General features: G+C 49.2%; 6 protein-coding genes across 6 annotated transcripts; 4 read left to right on the top strand and 2 right to left on the bottom strand.

Moving 5' to 3' along the window:
- Nucleotides 1–586: 586 nt before the first annotated feature.
- Nucleotides 587–2291, top strand: abd1 (mRNA (guanine-N7)-methyltransferase; the record flags this gene model as incomplete). Its single annotated transcript, XM_058459443.1, has 4 exons — nucleotides 587–1607; nucleotides 1673–1991; nucleotides 2040–2206; nucleotides 2257–2291. 4 exons carry the CDS (start codon nucleotides 587–589, stop codon nucleotides 2289–2291), a joined length of 1542 nt encoding a protein of 513 aa, XP_058322975.1.
- Nucleotides 2292–2462: 171 nt separating this feature from the next.
- N7508_001376 (VOC family protein) lies at nucleotides 2463–3167 on the bottom strand (the record flags this gene model as incomplete). Its single annotated transcript, XM_058459442.1, has 1 exon — nucleotides 2463–3167. One exon carries the CDS (start codon nucleotides 3165–3167, stop codon nucleotides 2463–2465), a length of 705 nt encoding a protein of 234 aa, XP_058322974.1.
- Nucleotides 3168–4447: 1280 nt separating this feature from the next.
- Nucleotides 4448–5933, top strand: N7508_001375 (SUMO ligase MMS21; the record flags this gene model as incomplete). Its single annotated transcript, XM_058459441.1, has 2 exons — nucleotides 4448–5178; nucleotides 5237–5933. The coding sequence occupies 2 exons, from the start codon at nucleotides 4448–4450 to the stop codon at nucleotides 5931–5933; spliced, it is 1428 nt and encodes a 475-aa protein (XP_058322973.1).
- Nucleotides 5934–6655: 722 nt separating this feature from the next.
- On the top strand, nucleotides 6656–8388 carry N7508_001374 (DUF895 domain membrane protein; the record flags this gene model as incomplete). The annotated part of the gene is made up of 4 exons (XM_058459440.1): nucleotides 6656–6886; nucleotides 6940–7254; nucleotides 7340–7971; nucleotides 8079–8388. The coding sequence occupies 4 exons, from the start codon at nucleotides 6656–6658 to the stop codon at nucleotides 8386–8388; spliced, it is 1488 nt and encodes a 495-aa protein (XP_058322972.1).
- A 1267-nt stretch (nucleotides 8389–9655) lies between these two features.
- On the bottom strand, nucleotides 9656–10692 carry N7508_001373 (putative mitochondrial dicarboxylate carrier protein; the record flags this gene model as incomplete). The annotated part of the gene is made up of 2 exons (XM_058459439.1): nucleotides 9656–9704; nucleotides 9752–10692. The coding sequence occupies 2 exons, from the start codon at nucleotides 10690–10692 to the stop codon at nucleotides 9656–9658; spliced, it is 990 nt and encodes a 329-aa protein (XP_058322971.1).
- Nucleotides 10693–15915: 5223 nt separating this feature from the next.
- N7508_001372 (uncharacterized protein) lies at nucleotides 15916–16706 on the top strand (the record flags this gene model as incomplete). Its single annotated transcript, XM_058459438.1, has 2 exons — nucleotides 15916–16278; nucleotides 16332–16706. The coding sequence occupies 2 exons, from the start codon at nucleotides 15916–15918 to the stop codon at nucleotides 16704–16706; spliced, it is 738 nt and encodes a 245-aa protein (XP_058322970.1).
- Nucleotides 16707–19416: the final 2710 nt, after the last annotated feature.

The raw sequence follows: 19416 nt of genomic DNA, 5'->3' as shown, positions 1-19416 counted from the left end.
TGTTGATTATTTATCTTGTATTTGCTTCCTATTTCCTTCCAATGGCCAATATTTATTAATCGGGGGTGCTCAAATGCAACCTGAAAAGAGACCAAAAGAAAAACGCTAAGCTGCGATCTTCCTCGGCGATTTTTGGGAGCCTCCATACAATTGTTCCACACATATCGTGGGAGATATGTTGCAATGAGAAGAAGCTGATGTTTGTAATTGCCAATAAGTGACTGACATGTCAAATAATATCACATGCAAAGTAGTTATACTGATATAACAACATGCAATATAAATGAGTTAGCAGTTATCTGAAGCACTTGGAAGTTAGGGCTGCTGTGCTCACTGTGATTGGCTGAGACGCGGAGGTTAAATCGACGGATCTCGAGTGCCGTTGCTTTCATTTCACTCACTTCTCTAGCTCATCATGTCCCTGGCAATCTGAACAGAGAATACTTATTTTCTGGTTTTCTTTTTCCTCTCTCATTCTGAAATCCTATTACTTCCCGAAAACCGCCGACCTTCGTTCTCCCAACCCTTTCTCCGAACAGTTCAGACCCTTACTCAAATCCCGCGACAACGCCCTCACACAGCCACTATGGATAACCGCACTGACGAGGGACATCGTCCTCAATACCCCGACTCCCGCTCTCCCCGTCAAACCACAGACTCCTACCGTCCGGGCGACCAGCAAAAACAAAGAAGCATGGACGGAGATGCAGGATCAGACAGACCATCCGCGCCAGTATCCAAGCGCGAGAGAATGCAGGAGCGACACCAGCGCCGCAAGCGCGGCCGCACACCTCCATCCGTATTCTCACGCCGGAACCGCTCCCGCAGTCCGGATGGCTCAACACCACGCGATGACAGAGAGAGACGACGCTCCCGATCCCCTCTAGCGCCCCGTTCTCCTTCACCCGAGGCGCCTCGCCAGCGCAAGCGACCAGGTGGTGGTGCGCGCCAGGGTCTTGCAGACCGTGAAACACTCCGGCGGAGACAGGAGGAGCGCGAGCGCGCAGAGCAGGACGATGCCTTGCGCAACTCCCGTGATCGCGGCGTGACAGATGTCGTTCGGCAACATTACAATGCGGTCCCTGAGCGTGGTCGTGAATGGCGGAAAACTGAGAGTAAGATCAAGGGACTCCGGAGCTTCAACAATTGGGTGAAGAGTACTCTGATTCAGAAGTTCTCGCCTGATGAGGAGTTCGCCGCGAGGTTTAATGATACCAAGGACTGGGCAGATGACAGTATGGGTCCCCCGCCTATTGATGACAAGCGGCTGCTGGTGTTGGATCTGGGTTGTGGCAAGGGTGGCGATCTGGGCAAGTGGCAGCTGGCGCCGCAGACGGTTGATCTCTATGTTGGTCTGGACCCTGCCAATATCTCCATTGAGCAGGCGCAGGGCCGGTATGACCAGATGCGCTCCGGTCGTGGTCAGCGAGGCCGCCGTCCTCCCCAGCCGATCTTCCATGCTGAGTTCTACCCCAAGGATTGCTTTGGAGAGTGGCTGGGTGATATCAACATCATTCAGCAGGTTGGTATTGATGCGAATGCCGGACCGGGGGGTCGATCATGGCTTCGCGCTACGGTGGTGGTGGCTTCGACGTTGTCACATCCATGTTCGCCATTCACTACGCCTTTGAAAGTGAGGAGAAGACCCGCCAGATGCTCAGCAATGTTGCAGGTTGCTTGAAGAAGGGCGGTCGCTTCATTGGCGTTTGTCCAAACTCAGATGTCATTGCCGGCCAGGTTTCCAACTTCCACAAGAAGCGCAAGGAGCGCGAGGCTGCCAAGCCTGCTGAGCCCGAGGGTCCTGAGGATGGCGAGGTTGAGGAGGATGAGCGGGCCTCTTGGGGCAATGATATTTACCGGGTTCAGTTCCCTGGTGCCACACCAGAGGATGGAGTCTTCCGTCCTCCTTTTGGTTGGAAGTACAGCTATTTCATGCGCGAAGCTGTTGAGGAGGTGCCTGAATACGTTGTCCCATGGGAGGCTTTCCGAGCGTGAGTATTCATCTTCAATGTGAAATGTACATCACTGACTTTTTTTAGTTTGACCGAGGACTACAACCTTGAGCTACAATACCGCAAGCCCTTCTTAGATATTTGGGAAGATGAGAAGAATGACCGTGACCTTGGACCTTTGAGTGAGCGCATGGGTGTCCGGGACCGCGCCACTGGTGCCCTGGCCATGACGGAGGAGGAGAAGGAGGCAGTCAGTGAGTCTTCCTCTGATATTGTATCCTTTCATTCGCTAACAAGAAACTAGGCTTCTACCATGCCTTCTGTTTCTACAAGGTCTAGGAACATCGCAAACTCCGTGGGACATGCTGAAATATCTAGCTGTCCCAGTCCAAATTCGTATATTAACAAAGCTCCGCCACCAGCTTTCAACCCTATGTATGACTAAAACGAAAAGAAAGATAGAAAAATTCATTCAATCCATCCCCCCAAGTCCCAATTACCAGCCCTTATCTAAACATCCTGTTGCTGAATCTCCACCAAATTTCCATCAGGATCCCTAACCAACAAAAAATTCTCCCACCCAATCAACCCCTGAGCCTCAACAAGCCTCCTCTTGGCCTCAAGATGCACACCCGCAAACCCACCAACCCCAAGCGCATTAGGAACAGCCCCCTCAAACGCCTCAATAGGCACGCCCACCCTCTTCAGAACGTCAACTCCCCTTCCCTCAAGATACGTCTGCGCCTGAACAACATCAGGAACAACAAGCCCAACATGACTGAACGTATTCGTCCGCTGCGTCGAAGACACCAGAGTATCATCGGAAACACTAAACTCCACAATCTCAAGTAATCCGTACATATTATTCTTGCCCATGGTCATTTCGGTGCCAGTTTGGAATCCTGTTCCGTTTCGGCCGCCTTGCGCGTAGCCCATGTATGTTACTGTGTATTCTGGTGTTAGAGCTGCGTCGAAGAGTAGGCGCATTCCTAGGATGGAGCCGTAGAAGTTCTTCATTGCTGTTAGGTTGTTGGTTATTAGGCCGATGTGGTTCAAGGCGTAGCCTAGGGTTTCGGGCGGGGCGGGCCCATCTGTACCCAGGGTGAAGGGGTTTGTTGTTGTGTTGTCGTTTGTTGAGCGGCGGGTTGGGTTGCAGGCGTTTGTTTGGAGGGAGAGGAGGGAGAGGAGGAATGGGAGGAGGGTTGATATATGCATTTTGGTGGGTTGACTTGGACTTGGACTTGGAATTGATATGTGTCTATAGCCTGGTTGAGATCCTCATCTCGACAGGAATTGGGGCTATATTTATATGTTTCCCTAGTCTTTAATACCCTGCTTCATTGCGCCTTGAGCATTGGTATCATGCAGCCAGCGGAGCATCTACACTATACTCAGGGTCAATCCCCTCGTATACATCACAAATCAAACAATGACCCGTCAAGCTTAGTGGGGGCCATTCGGGGATCTAACTCTATCAGGTGTGACCTGGCGACACCCAAGTCTGGAGCAAGAATCAAAGCCTAGCTACTTCCCCCTCTAAGACCCCAAGGCATCCAAGCTTCTGCATGATAGACTTGGACATGCACAAACCATGGGCTGTGGGTGAGCAGCCACAATCTTGGCGACGACAACTACATAGCTGCAAGGTCTAGCGGTATAGATTAACATCGTTCGTATAGCGCAGATCAGAACTCAATTAAGCTATGTGCATGGCTGGCCACCGTCTGCGCCTCTGAGATGTTAGCCCGGCAGAACGAATATAACTGCCGACTACCAGGATCGTCGGAGTAATATCATTCTGTGAGATTTCGGCGAGGTCAGAAGTAATAATTACTCCGTTGATGGATGAAACATGCGGTGCCAAGGGATAAGGCGTCCCAGTTGGGGTGGAATTTCTATTTCTGGGTCATGGGGGGACTGGATGTCTTGTAATAAGTGATATGTTCTATTTGTGAGGCTTTTGTTGGTTCGAACATGCAAATTGTACAGAAGTTTGTGATGGGTTCGGTGTTCAGTTATAAGACTACGGACTGGGAACTGGGAGCTGGGAGCGTGGGGGTTCTGTTGCGCGATTATCTGATGGTTGAAACGTCTGTCCTAAAATGCTTGCAATGAGTGTAAGTTATACTTGGATTTGACAGGTCGAACCCTGACGCCGAAGAAACTTTTAGAAATGCTTTGTGAAGGTTATAGATCCTTGGCTTTTTAAGGAATACGGGTTTGAGATCTCGCTTTAAAATATATTTCGGTCAAATATGAGATATGAGGCTCTGTTATATGAGTCTAGTGAGGATTGGGTACCATACATATTCAATTTTATAGTCTAAAAACAAAGTAAATCTCATCACTTCAACAAAGAAATGTATAGACCCCGATAAGGATTATCGGCCCAAAACGGCTAGCGTCATCGCGTCTCGCGTCAGGATTTCGCGATACGCATTCACCATCCAACATTCGAGTAAGACCCAACTCACCTCCAACCACTCCACGCCAAAATGAGCGCAACACCAGACAGGCGCTCAATGCTCTCCCAATCCCACCCCCTCTCAGCCCAACCCCGACGAAGCCAAACCCGCCCCACCGAAGTCCCATCCTTACCAGATTACGTCGCGCCAGAAGCACCCCTCACAGCCGAAGCCCAACGGCACCTCGAAGCCTTAATCTCAAACCACCACCACCGGAACCTAATAACACATCTCAAACACGCCGCCGAAAAACTCACACACTCAGGCGGTGAAGTGAATGAGCGCTTAGCCGATGCGCGCGGCCGCTTTGAGAAGAATAAATACCAGCGCCGACAACGCAAGGGACTTGAAGAGGGAGATGACGATGAAGATGAAGATGAGGAGGAGTACCAGCGGCTTGCTGAGGAGGAGACTAGAGTCAATGCCATTACAGCGCGGATGGAGGAAAAGGCACGGCTGATAGTTGATGCTGAGGTGAAGCTGCAGGGGCTGACGGATGCTGTTGCGCAACTCGAGAGGCAGGAGGGTGAGGCTGTTGCTGCTTCTTTGGGGTCGAGGCGGACGCGCTCTGGGAGGAATAGGCGGAGGGGAAATGATGATGATGAAGATGGGGATGGGGAGGGTGAGGATGATGCTGATTATGAAGATGCGCAAGAGCGGGAGACGCAGGAGAGAAATGCGCGAAACCCTCCTAGTCGGAGATTGGAAGATAAGATTGCTGAGGGTTCTGAGAAGTGGAATGAGATGTCTTTGACGGAGAGGTAGGCTGTTTCGTTTCTGTTTCTGTTCGAGATGTGGAGGCTTACAATTACGGTCTAGATATGCCGGCCACAACCACTACATCGGGTTCTATCGCATGGTGCACGACTCCAAATTCCCCGGCGACGACGTGCCTCCGCTCCCCCACTCATCTACATGGTTCCAACATATGGAGGATACCGGTGCTCGCTCTGGTGGAGCACGCACCCGCAACCAACGGCGTCACTCCCCTGCTGACGATGACGATATCGCCATTGAGCGCGAGCGTATCTCTCTCAAATGCCCCTTGACCCTGTTACCATTCCAAGATCCGGTGACCAGCACCAAGTGTCCCCACAGCTTCGAGCGCGAACCGATCTTTGATATGATCCACCGCAGCCCAACTACCATTCCACCTCCAGCGGCTCGCCGGGGCCAGCGCCGTATCCACGTGATTAAATGCCCTGTCTGTTCTACTCCGTTGACTGCAGACGATCTGAACCCAGACCCTGTTCTGCTGAGACGAGTGCGTCGTGCACAGGAACTTGAAGAGCAGGAGGAAGACGAGGATCATCTTGGCAATGGACGGGTCAACAAGCGTCGCAATAGTGAAATCAGTGTGGCCAGTGATGATAGCAACGATGTTATGGATGTGGATGCGCCTGAACCATCTCAGCGTATCAAGGCCGAACGGCTCAGTCAACCGGCTCCCATGCCAGTTGACTCGGAGAGCGGAGAAGAAGAGCAATCCGGGGAAACAAGCGAAGACTCGGGCTGATATGTTAACGTTTCAATGAAAGCCAAGAATCAAGTGTCACATCGTATTGAGACACGGCACAAACATGACAAACTCATTTAAGCTAGGCCCAGAACGTTGAAACACCTGATAACACTAAGCCAAATTAGGAATCCCCGCAGTCGACCCAGTAAAAAGCGGTGGGTAATTGTGGGTCCCGAGCCAATCACATGGCAGCTTGCCACGAGGAAAAGAAGTAGAAGTCGCCCCTTATCGCTTATTATAGCCTCCGCCTCGGAATACCATAATTCGCTTGAGGGTTACTCTTAATCTAGTGTCAGTTAGACATCGAAACTAACTCCAGCCACATCTTCTAGGAGTAACCCTGCCGAGACGATACCACCGTATCTAAACCCCGGCTTAATCTCACGCGACAAGTCAACAAGCTTACACAAAGAGACTGTACCATCCGTAGGGTGTAACCATGCTATCAAAGCGTCCAGCCCAATCAGCTATAGACCCCGCAAACTAAAGCCAATTGCTGTTAGGCCTGCCAGTTCTGCTAGGCTAAGGCCAGCCACCCAGAAATCAGTCGTCTGTTCCAATCCAAGCCGATGCTACCCTGCAGCTCAGTATCGCTCTATCTTAGCGCTTAAAATTATAGCTTCCCTTTTTAAGCATCCTCTCCCCATCTTCCAACCTCGCCTCTTCCCACCACAGTCTCTAATCAACATCTTTCCTGCGGTCCAATCCCGCTATCCATAATGGAGAAGTCTCCCGAACACTCCACCGCCGAGCCCATCGACGTTCCCCGTCCCACAGGATGGATGTACAAATCGCACGCCATCGGCAAGTGGTCAACCAGCTGGTATGCCTCGCCTCGCATCCAGCTGGGCATGGTCGCCTTCGTCTGCTTCCTCTGCCCAGGCATGTTTAATGCCTTGAGTGGCTTGGGTGGTGGTGGAAAAGCCGACCACACTCTCGCCGATCAAATGGTAAATCTCCGCCCCCACAGTGATAAGCGTGGATTCGAACGCTGACTGGTCAGAACATCGCCCTCTACTCGACCTTTGCTGTTGTCGGTTTCTTCGCTGGTACTATTGTCAACCGTCTTGGAATCAGACTGTCGCTTTCTTTCGGTGGTATTGGTTACTGCTTGTACTCAATCAGTCTGATCGTCTCCGAGCACAAGTATGTCCCTGGCTTCAACATCTTCGCCGGTGCCTTCCTCGGTGTCTGCGCTGGTCTGCTCTGGGCCGCGCAGGGAACAATCATGATGTCCTACCCAGCTGAGCACCAGAAAGGTCGCTACTTTGCCTGGTTCTGGGGTATTTTCAACGTCGGTGCTTGCATCGGTAGCTTGGTAAGTGGAGCGATGAGACAGATCCACCCACATCAACATCTCTGCCAGAAACAATATCGAAAAGGATACATACTGACCAGGATAGATCCCCCTCGGCCAAAACATCCACGTCAAGACCAACTCCAACGTCACCGATGGCACCTACATCGCCTTCATCGTGCTGATGTTTGCAGGCGCCTGTCTAGCCCTGTTCCTCTGTGACGCAAACAAGATTGTCCGCCCAGACGGCTCCCGCGTCATCCTCATGAAGCAACCCTCCTGGAAAACAGAGTTCATCGGCCTCTGGGATACAATCCGCTCCGAGCCATGGATCGTCCTCCTCTTCCCCATGTTCTGGTCTTCCAACTGGTTCTACACATACCAGCAGAACGCCATCAACGGCTCGTACTTCAACACCCGCACCAAGGCGCTGAACGGCTTCCTCTACTGGTTCGCGCAGATCGTCGCCGCTGTCATTATCGGTCCCCTGCTTGATGTCGAGCGTGTGCGTCGCTCTGTTCGGGCTAAGATTGCGCTTACCACGCTTTTCCTGTTGACTGTTATTATCTGGGGTGGTGGCTATGCTTGGCAGAAGAAGTATACCCGTGCCGACGTCGATCCTAAGATTCATCCTGAGTTCAAGGGCTGGGATTGGTCTACTGATGGTTATGTTGGTCCTATGTTCTTGTACTTCTTCTACGGAATGTACGATGCTATCTGGCAGGGTGTTGTTTACTGGTGAGTTCCTCCCCTCTTCCTTCTTCATCATCATCATCATCTTCTTCTTCTTCTTCTTCTTCTTCCTTCCCCCTTCCCACTGAGATGGTTTATACTGACTTTATCAGGATTATGGGTGCCCTCGGCAACTCAGGCCGCAAGCTCGCCAACCTGGCTGGTTTCTACAAGGGTCTCCAATCAGCCGGTGCAGCCGTCATGTGGAGTCTGGATAACAACAAGCTCCCCTTCATGAACGAATACGCCTCCAACTTCGGTCTGCTGTGCGGCTCGATCCTCGTCGCCGTCCCGGTCGTCTTCTTCAAGATCAAGGACTCCGTCCCGGTCGAGGAGGATCTTGCCGGAACAGACGAGACCCTCGACGATGTTCTTCCCCCCGGCGCTGTCGAGTCGAAGCATGTTGGCGATGAGAAGATCTGAAGCTGAGCTTCGTCTTCCGCTTCTCCTCGAGTCCGCTGATATTGATAGGTGGTGGTCTGGTACATTAATGCGCTTTGATCGTTACGAATTTGCTTTCTTTTCCTTCTGATTCTCCCTCTGCTTCTGCTCTTGGATATTGATGCTCATGTTCATACGATATCCCGCCAGCGTGTATGCCTTTCTTTGTTTTTTATTCTTATTTTTTTATTACTCCTGTTCCTAGCTACCTGCCTATCCAGCTGTGCGCAGGTGATGACATGACTTGACTCGGGGATTATGTATTTACCAAGTGCCCATTCCGTTATCCATGGATTTGGGTCTAATTATTTAATCCTCTATCACGATGACATGTCTTCCTATACTGGAACAACCTAATTTCTGTAATTGTTTTTTTTTATCATGGCGGTGTTTTGAAGAGTGGTATTGTGCTTTTGTAGTTGGTTGCATTGCGATTATTGGGTTGCGGCCCAGGTCCAAGCTGGGCAGGGGATTCATCCGTTGGTTCTTCAAATTCGGTGGGTGTCGTCATTTTGGTGTTCTGATAAAGCTATAGAGATATGGGAGATTAAAAGGATTGGGGGTTTGAAGTTGTTTCAGGGAATTGTGTTGGGCTTGGATATATCCAATCACAATCCTGGTCTGGGGTGGTTACATTTCATGCATGGTTACTACGTGCGTGGGGGTCATTGGGCGTTGGACTTTTGTTATCAACACCCTTGGTGAGACATTGACGGTAGAAGTACCAGTAAAAGTCTCGACTAGAGAGTTTGTCTACTGAGCTTAGTAGACTGGAGGAAGTAGAGTATTCCGTAACATCATTCATTACTCCTATTAAGGAAAAGACAACAGTGTCAATCATGAGCAAATGGCAGAAAAACATCGCGACCGAAGCAAATACTGATAAAACAATAGAGCCAGACAAGGGGTATTCGCTTGTCGAAGAACGTAACAGATAAGTCAACACAGAAGGAATAAGTAAGAGCATGTGGTCGTCCGATACCTCTCCACGGAGAAGACCGGCCATGGATCCGACATATTTTCGTGGTTTTTTTCTTCCCCGTGATTGAATGTGTCGGACCGGGGATTCGTTTCCCGGTCAAGAATTGAATTAGGGGTCGCTTCTCAGTGAATGACGAGGAGTGCGATAAGCGGCGGAGCTGTAGCAGCGGTATGAATTAAGTTGAACTTGGTCTCCGCCGGACGCTGCATTTAGAATTGTGTGCTGAACTGTGAAGTTGAACTTCGGGTATCAATTCCGTCAAAGCAATCACTTGGTGATGATGTTCAGATAATCGGCGACGATGAGAGTCACCATCCTATCAAAAGTCAGTGGAGAACAAGTAAGAAAGTGGGGGCGACTAACGCATGAGGAGCGATCCGAACGTAGTAAGTCCCGAAGCCCCGGTAGAAGCGCAACCATCCCTCCTCGGCGACAACCTTGCGCGCACAATCCAGTAACCCTTTGTAGGGAACCTTCCCAGTTTGCGGATCCTTCTGCTGCTTCTGCAAACGAGTCTTGATGAAATCAAAAGGCAACGACAAGAAACTAGCAAAGAACCCCGCAATGGCCGAAGCAGCGAACGTCTGATTCTGCGCCGACAACGCGGTATGCTGCTTGAGCTGCTGCTTGGCCTCGGAGAAGAAAGTCAACTGTCCCATGTTAAGTGCCATGGCCCGCACAACCGTCGGGAACGCACCAGCCCACAGGGCACCGATTCCCTCGCCGCGGGTGATCCGGAACAAAGCGTCGAAAACGGAGCGGTAGTTTGCCCGCGCCTCGGGGGCTTTGAGGCCGTCCGACTGCATGCGTACGAGGGCCAAGTCGGCTGGGTTTCCTATCATGGCCGCGATACCACCGGCGCTTAGTCCTGCCGCGGCGCGCTCTGCGAAGGTCACTTTGCGGTTTGCTGCTGAGGCGCGGGCGTTGAGGCGCGTGATGAATGTGTCGAAGAAGCCTAGGCGGGCCGTTGTGTATACTGCTTGGCGGAGGATACCGGCTGAGAGGCCGGTGTACAGATCCAGGACTTTGCCGGATGCGATGATATCGCGCGTTATTCCCAGGGCTGAGGGCTTGGGTCCGGTGCGGGCGCCTTCGCCAGCGAGTTGCAAGCGCACCTTGACCATGTCCACGGGCTGAATCACGGCCGTGGCTGTCATACCGGCCAGACCGCCGTTGATGAAGGGCAGGGCGGCGCGAGTATATGGGTGGTGCAGGAAATCGGATGGGGCTTCAATGGCCGAGGCGGCAGCTGTTGCGGTAGCAGCAGCATCGCTGGCAGTTTCTTTAATGGTGCTTGATGCCATGATGAGCGGTGGCTTGATCTGGATGCGCGGTGTTAATGCAATGTACTGAGAAAGAACTGGACAGATTGAACCGAATGACTGACGTGTAATACGAGCTGTCTAGGCCTCGGTCAGTCTGTTCGTACAGTCTACCGAAAGGACGACCTGGACCATGGAACTTACCGATGACGTATCACAATGTTACTCGCAACAATATGGAAGTACAGTTGAGAAGGAGTGATGGGGAAGAAAGGAGTAGTGAAATGTCACCGACAACGAAGTATGGGAGTCACAGGACAAAACGTCAGGTGCGGGGGGGACTGTTCTACTGGACCAACCCGGAAGGGGTCTGAGCCTATATACTTGTTGATAGTCTGTCTACTAGAAGTACAGTTATCCTATAGACCGAGATCTCTTTCCGACTCGGCTATGCCACCCCTTCACCCGGCAGCTGCTATAGGCCATGGCCATGGCTCTGGAAAAGTCGATCGGGGGCCGCGATGATTTCCCGATAGTTTGTGATACTCCACTGGCTATACAGCCTATGACAGGGATCTAAGGCAGGCGATTCTAAGCGGATTATCAATGCGCCAACGTGGACTCGCCTGCAGACGGAGCTTGAAATGCGGGGATAGCTTGATCCCGGAAGATATTCGTGATTCCGGATATCCGGACTACATGGGGGGAGCAAGCTGAGGGATATCCAGGGACTGAATGCGACACTTGATGTATTTTATTAATATCCAGTTAGCTGTGTAGTATCTGTGTATCTGTTTGTGTTTCCTCTAAGAATACAAGTTAGTGCAACTCCACTCTAAACTTGGAATCCCCACTCCCCACTTACAGCTATTCGGACTCCCCAACTGCCCAACTGACGGAACGGCTCAGAAATACTCATAACCCTCCATACTGACATCCGAGGGAAAAGGAACTTCTTCCCGATGACCTCACCTCCCTGCATGAGCCCGCCTCAACAAAGCCCACCACTCCCAACGTCCCTCACCGATGAGCTCTCCGCCACAGTACACTACCACCTACCTACTAGCTCTCAATACACCAATAACCATCCACAGTCCCACCCACCTCGGAAATGACATCGGCGGGACGGAGTCGGCTGTTCCTCAATAATATTCTTCCGCGCCCTCGGCCTACCCGAGGGTATCAGCCCGGCAGTCCAATCGGGCCAACCCAATTACTCGGACGCTACGAGTTATTGTCAAAGTGGGTGCACGCTGCCAACTTGCTAGTCTGTGGGGTGGTTCCGATGTTCATTTTGGCCAATCTTGACGCCCACATACCCCCGTTTCCCGGATGTGAATGGCGGCTCCCGCTACTTCTGTTGAGACGTCAGTGCTAACTTTACATGGAGCTGCGCGCTTGGAATCCTCCGTTTTGGGGACCTTCGCCGATGACCGGCGGTTTGGGGGTTTGGTTTGTTTTTCCGGGGTTTCCTACTCCGTGGCTGGTGCGAGCGCTGACGGTTTAGATTGGTTGATTGTGACGATGGTTGTCTGTGTTGTCAACGGTCGGTAGGTCCTTGCGGAGGACTGTTCTCCGGGGAAATCGTTATTGGGGTTACGACCCCCTGGTGGTTGGGTTGAGCTGGGTAGGTGTTGCGATGGCTATGTATGGGACGGGCGGAGTGCCTCTGGTTTGTCGTTCCCATCATGAGGTGCCAGGGGGTGTTCAAGGTACCTGAGATTTCACTACATATGGTGCAGTAGAAACAGGTTATACTATCCTTGATTTACTCGTTCTTGGTGAGTATACAGCTTATCGATCTTGTCTCTCATCGTCGCACTCCCAATCGCCAAGGCATCTGCACGCCAACAGGGCTAGAATGTCAGGTACACAGTAGACAGTATACTTACTCCAACATCTATATCGCTCTAGCGATTGCTCCCTTGCGACCTATTACTACTATACTCAAACTGCCGTTATACCCTTGAATCCACGTATGAACATAGACTATCAATCACGACCCAACATTAAACCTAAGATCAAGAGACCAACCAATCGAAAACTACATTCCCCTGCCAATCTCCCAATGTCCATCGCGGAATCCACTCCGTGTCCACCCCCTGAAGAAGGCCAACCTGTCAGATCGTCTCCACTCCCCTCCGCGGAAAGGGTTCGCGGCATGTCGGGCTCCACGGGCCTAATGTCGAGATCTGGACCCACCGGCTTTCCGACCGGGAGCTCGGGAATAGAAAGGCGGTTTTTATCATGCTATTCCGAGGGTAAGTTTGTAGGGGCGGCATTCGCGGCGGGAGTTGTTAGTTAGGGATAGGATAGATAGGAATGGCGGTGGTTGGTCAAAATTCACCATGGTTTTTTGAGTGAACGGCGGAAACTCAATAATAGAACAATTATGCATTATTATCGATCTGAGTAAAAAACGAGCACAAATGTTATTATTGGGGAGTTAAAGAGTCAACAAAAATTGAAATGAAAAAATATGTGCACTGACGGGGAGTCGAACCCCGCGCTAGAGCTGACAACTATCAGATGATAGTGGCAGTGGAAGGCTCCAATGTTACCGATACACCACCAGTGCTGTTCGTGGTATAACCTTTCTTCTTTCTAATAATAATCCGCAATTTTTGTTTTTCACACTGTTCTTCATTATCCTAATATCCAAGGTTTTCTACACCAATGGTCCTTTTTCTAATATCTTAAATTGATTATTTACCCATATCGAATACTTACCTAGGGTTTAAATTGTGTTTTAGTAAGAATACGAGACAATAATTTCAAGGACAGTTGTGATATATATCTGGCACAAGCCCATGCTGTACAGGCTTAGAGGTGCATCATCCCCAACACATACGTATCAGATCGGTTCAGTCCTATCCAACAACCCCACCAAGATGAACGTCGCTTTTGTTAAGCTCTACACCATTAGGCTAAGTGAGACAGGTATGTTAAGATACACCGTAAGGTGACACTAGGAAGCAGAAGAAGACACATGATATTCCGAAGTCTTCCCCGGACCTTGGATACTTTAGAAAAGCAGAACTAGATTCATCAAAGAGTGCGAGGGCCATTCGTAATCGGCGATAAAATCATAAACAAACGGTGGAAGTAGTCGCGGATGGCGTGGGGTTGAACCCGCCACCGAACTTGATGGCCTAACCACAGATGCGCATAGACCATATAGACACGTTGAAAGGGGCTTAGCCTCCATGGCTCATCATCAGCCTTGGGGAACCGAGATTGACACGGAAGTGGAGGTACGAGAAAAGTAGTCGCTGATCCTCAACCAATGCTCCTTCCACCACAAGGAGTAGTATATCTACTCGCAGATCCCATCATCCCCGTCATAAGTGGTACAAGTGCCATCACAGCATCCGATATTTGGGCCACATTCCCCTCCTTTCACTACAAAATGCAATAGAAGTTAGAGAAACCCATGGTTCAAGACTGGATCGAAACTCACGCTGACACTCATCTCGAGCCCAAGCCGATGCGCTCAGAGCGAAGAGACAGAAAACAACAACAAGAAGCTTCATATTCAAGGATAAATAAGCTAGGTAGTTTGTATAAGATGGTATGGAAACTCAGATTTTGTGTAGAATTGCGAAAGGGGAGAATATAGATGAAAGTCGACTGGATGAAGCGATTCTTAAATACATTGGGGTTTCGGTCATCCATTATCAATGAGCCCAGCATGTACCGAGAGCTTCGAGTGATTTACTATTCCACCATCACCGTGCTGGACTAACCCTTGCCGCTTGCAGCGGCATACGAAAGGATGACCACACCTCCAAGACTCTGCTGTGCATAATGTCTGATCGGAGAGACTGATTCCTACAACCAAGACCCCGCTTCATCACCATGTGCTGCCTAGCAGACCCTCATCCCAAGTGATGGACTCGATTCACTGCAGAAACTATCACTGATCAGCTGTAACCTGCATGCGTGAAGCCCAAATCTAGAATGAACACAGAGTACGGCCTTGACATGATGGAACAAGGCTTGCGTCATAAAAACCAAAATATGAGAGTGATTGGGTCTTCAATGTAGGTTACGGCGCACGTATAGCGAAACCGACGGGGCTATTGAATCTGCAATGCACTTCCCCTAGCCTGAGCTATCGTGCATCTGGTACCCCACAGTCAAGCTATGCAGACTGTATCAGGAACTTGGTAGGCAAGACCAAATAATGGACCACAGGTTTTACAGCAAATTAATTCAGAGCGGAAGAGTCGCTGTGACGTTCACATAAATGATCACCTGAAGTTTTGTTATTCAATCAAGTTTATAGAGATATGAGCCCGAGGAATACAAAAAAAAAAAAGATTTTAGCCCTAATATACTTATCCCCAAGGTATTCATATGGACCAAATAAAAAGAAACGCAGACTACAAGGTAAGATTGTCTCAAACCAGCCAAATTTGGACACAAGACAAATCCGATTTCCTTACTGATCAGTCGTATCTCCCCGCATGCATGGGCGATCAATCTGTTTAGAGATGTATCATTGCAGATGAATTGATGTCAAAACTATTTACAAAGAAAAGGACAAGTTAGTTTCAATCTGATGACGTGGCCTTCGATATAAGGTGTCGCTGCTTGGCTCCGGAGATCGAGGATAAAGCCGCGTCGGCAGTCTATGGCCACGCCACACAACATTCCAGCACAGCAACATGCACCAGATGCACCAATTCACTCAGGCATTATCCTCGGGTTTGCATGAGAGCCTAGGATATATTTAAGTCATACTTTTGGATACGTTTTCCAATACTGATTTCTGAGTATGTGCGCTGCTCGACAGACATGACCTTCTCTTCAAGCTCAGACGCTGGCAGACAGTCTCAGTGTCACTGAACCATGCATACACATCAAACTGCATAAAAAGACCATTATCTTTTCAGTGCATACAGAGCAACAGGACGAGTTCGACAGCTTTCGGCCTGGAGTTACGTTACGCCTTACCAGCCGTAGGAGTGAGGCTGAATGTCCTTTACACCGGTCGCAAATCGGTGAGGTCGGAGTTCTCGGACTTTGCGGTCAGATATACCAATAGAAGAATAGTCCTTGAATCAAAGGATCAAATATATGAAAAAGAGCCTTACGCCGGTTGACCGGGGTAAACATGACGGACATCGCACGTAAATCCGCCGCGCCCAAAGTAAAATCTCAGCCCCGTGCTTTCGATTTGTATAAAGAGAACCGAATTGAGGAGTGAATAGGAATTCAAATAACTACATCCCACAGCAACCTAAGAATACCCAGTCAACAATGTCTCTCGTCGGAAAAGTCGCTCTCGTCACCGGTGCTTCCAAAGGAATCGGCCGAGCCACAGCCCTACGCCTCGCCAAGGACGGCGCCAATGTGGTAGTGGGATATAACTCGAACCCCGAAGCAGCCCAAGAGGTTGTGAATGAGATTGGAACTGATAAAGCGATCGCAATTCAAGCCAATGTAGGCGATGTGGCCGAAATAACATCCCTCGTCGATCAAAGCATCCAGCGCTTCGGCAAGATTGATCTGCTGGTCCCCTGCGCTGGTATCATGACCCTCACTACACTTGAAGACACGACGGAGGAGGTCTACGATAAGATGTTTACCTTGAATGTTAAAGGACCCTATTTTCTATGCCAAGTAAGTCGAACTCCTGGAGAACTTATCCTCGGAACAAAGCTAACCAGCAATAGAAAGCCGTTCCACATATGGGCCCTGGGTCACATATTGTCCTCTTATCTACAACACTATGTGCTGCCTCCACTGTCATGCCTACCTACTTGCCCTATGTTACAACCAAGGGCGCAGTCGAGCAGATGACTAGGGTTATGTCGAAGGATGTCGCCCGCAAAGGAATTAGTGTCAACTGTGTGGCCCCCGGGCCTACTGCCACCGATCTGTTCATGCGGAATCAGTCCGAGCAGACGCTGAAATTTTTGAAGGGTCTCAATCCCAATGGGAGGATTGGAGATACCGAGGACATCGCTGATAGTATTGCATTCTTATGTAGTAGTGATAGTCGCTGGGTGACTGGGCAGACACTTCGTGTGAATGGGGGAATGGCATGAGAATACAGGGGAAAAAATAAGCAAAATTTTCAAGCGAATTGATATTATCGTTTCATTTCAATGATTCACATCCATGGGTCTAGGTAGTACTAGTCGTCACTTACGGCGAAGGTGAAGCAAGTCTCTTGGTTTCACTACCATATGTAGGGGTAAGTTCGTAGTAGATACTCCGAGGCAGTGGAGATCGGGTTGGACATGATCATGTCCTACTTGCATATATGGCTATCTAAGACTACGTGAGATAATCTTTTGGCAATTGGTTCTGTAATGGCTACTCGATGATGTAGTGTCGTGAGATTCCAGCCATACTGACACGTCACGGTCGGGTATACTTGATGTACGACGTGAATCTTGATGTATTTAGAGATCTTGATATCCAACTTAATCTCATCTCTTTTCACACTTCAACATAAAACATTTGGTTCCCAAACACGAACAGACATACTCAATATGAAGTTTTTTACCCAAGCCATTTGCTGTGTCCTTGCGTTGAGTGCGTCCGCTTTGGCTTGTAAGGGTGAGTTCATGCACCCCGTTTCATTGTGAGACTTTGAAACTTACCATGCATTCTATAGAGAGAGGCAAAAGTTGCACCAAAAACCATGAGTGCTGTGGAGGAATTTGCGAGACTAGATGGGGATTCTGTTGGTTATAATAGTTCCACGTCTCGGTATCGGAGTGCTTTATCAAAAATTGGTGTTATGGACTCTGTATATTGAGAAACCATGTCCTAAGTCTACCTGAATTTATCCTTTTACTGGAATTTCAATATTCGAACTGTATGAGAATACCAGTGGGATCAAATTGTGAGCGAGAGGAATACTGCCGGTTCTACATCAGTAATAGGCATGACGATGCTGCCGAGCAGGGGGACGTTCTATTTTCAGCTCGCCGTCGTGCTTATGGAGGCACTCAGCTTCACAATCACATCGCTTATTCACTTGCGGGTCGGCGTAACTGAAACACCAATCCAACTAGGCTCACAGCAAAAACCTGAAGTCGATGCGAGTTGCCAATGAGAACGGTTGAATCAAATAGCTACTAATGACGAACAAACTTTTAGATAACATTTGTGCACCAGGAGAGCATTCAATACTTCTGTCGGGGATGACCTGAATCATCTGATTCAAGTACCGCAAAGCAGTTCCTCTGCACTATACCTCTCGTTTTTGGTGACACATACCCAGGGATAATCGTGTTTGTCGGTAATGAGTCCAGCTCCCACGAAATCTCTGTCACATGGATTCTTTTGTTTGTTGACATAGGTCGTTGTAATCCCTGCAACGTCCATATTGGAAGCACCCTTTTTCTGGGATGCCTGACAACGTATAGTATTCAATGGAAAGTGTGAATTAGTCCAAGTAATACGCTTCAGGGTCGAATAGTCTGTTCTCTGAACCTTTGTTGACAGATAGTCGCGAAGTTTGCTGTTTTGATTGTCGCACACATGGATGTGAATCTGATCCTGATCCCTCACTGTGACTGAATTGACCGACAGAGCGCCCGTATCCCTCCCAACAACCTTTCCATTCTGAGAGACGCCTTGCGCCAGCAAGGACTGTCCAAATGCCCAGCCACCATTGTCAGAGCCCAATTCCAAGATTCCTGTTACCTGATCTTGGGTGGTGATGATGTAATGGGAGTTTTCCAACCACCATCTGCCGCTGTTTTGACAGTTATGGGCAGTCTTTTTGAGGCAATGGCATAATTGGGAAAAGTAGAGCTCGCAGGCTTGACCGCAGTTTATGTCTGCATTCGTGCAACCTTTGCAAGAGTGCAGAGGAGCTTTGTGATTGGAGTTTGGACATGTCGGATCGATACAATGCTTGCAGCCAACTTCCGTGAAAGTTTGAGCACAGTCACAATTTGCCACTTGGTTATTTACGATATTGCTTGTATGACAGATTTTCTGTCCAATCGTATTGGACGGAAGAATCAACATGAGAGCCATGATCGTGGATACGAAGCCCATAGCTTCTTTGAAGTTGATCTTCATGATGATAGTTTGTGTATGGTGTTACTTCAGTGAAAGTCATACAATTGACAGAAAATATCAGAAAGACAATTCTGGCCTGAGCTTCTACGTCACTTCGAAGCATTTATGCGATTTTAATCAAAGCGCAATAGAGATCTCATGACTATGCTCGTATTTTGTTGGTGGCGTCTCTTACGTCTTGCATTATATCTAATACGAGAAAATCAGTTGTTAGACATGGAAGAGACATAGGACAGATATCTAGTAAGTGACTTTAATCCACCAAATCAATTTTCCGGCAAGTTAGACAATTTACGTGGGAAGATGACATGTCTCCGCGTCAAGTAGGAATGACCATGACGAAATGTAGCTTCTACATAACAAAAACTGAAAATATCAAAATATTGGACAATCATGATTATCAAAGAGTAGGGATGAGTTCTCAGGTGCTCTACAAAAATGGAAGATTAAAAGATACAAAAGCAATTGCGTCGACCTCGGCTAACCACGACCGACCTCAACCTCATCTGTAGAGACTCAAAACACGAGCAATCCACTTGACAGGCACAACCATGGTAGTGAACATTGAATTTCTCCGCAAGCAGCAGCAGTTTCCCATTTCCGGCGAGCAGTTGAACTTTATTGAATTCATCCAATTGGGCCTAGATATAGTCTTGAGATAGTATAAAAGCCTTGGTGTGTCATTGAAATTGCTGTTTAGGCCGTTTACTGATA

Source organism: Penicillium antarcticum (genome assembly GCF_028974205.1).
Source record: "Penicillium antarcticum strain IBT 31339 chromosome Unknown utg000002l_segment0_segment0, whole genome shotgun sequence".
NCBI lineage: Eukaryota > Fungi > Ascomycota > Eurotiomycetes > Eurotiales > Aspergillaceae > Penicillium > Penicillium antarcticum.
This window is presented reverse-complemented; position numbering and strand designations above follow the sequence as displayed.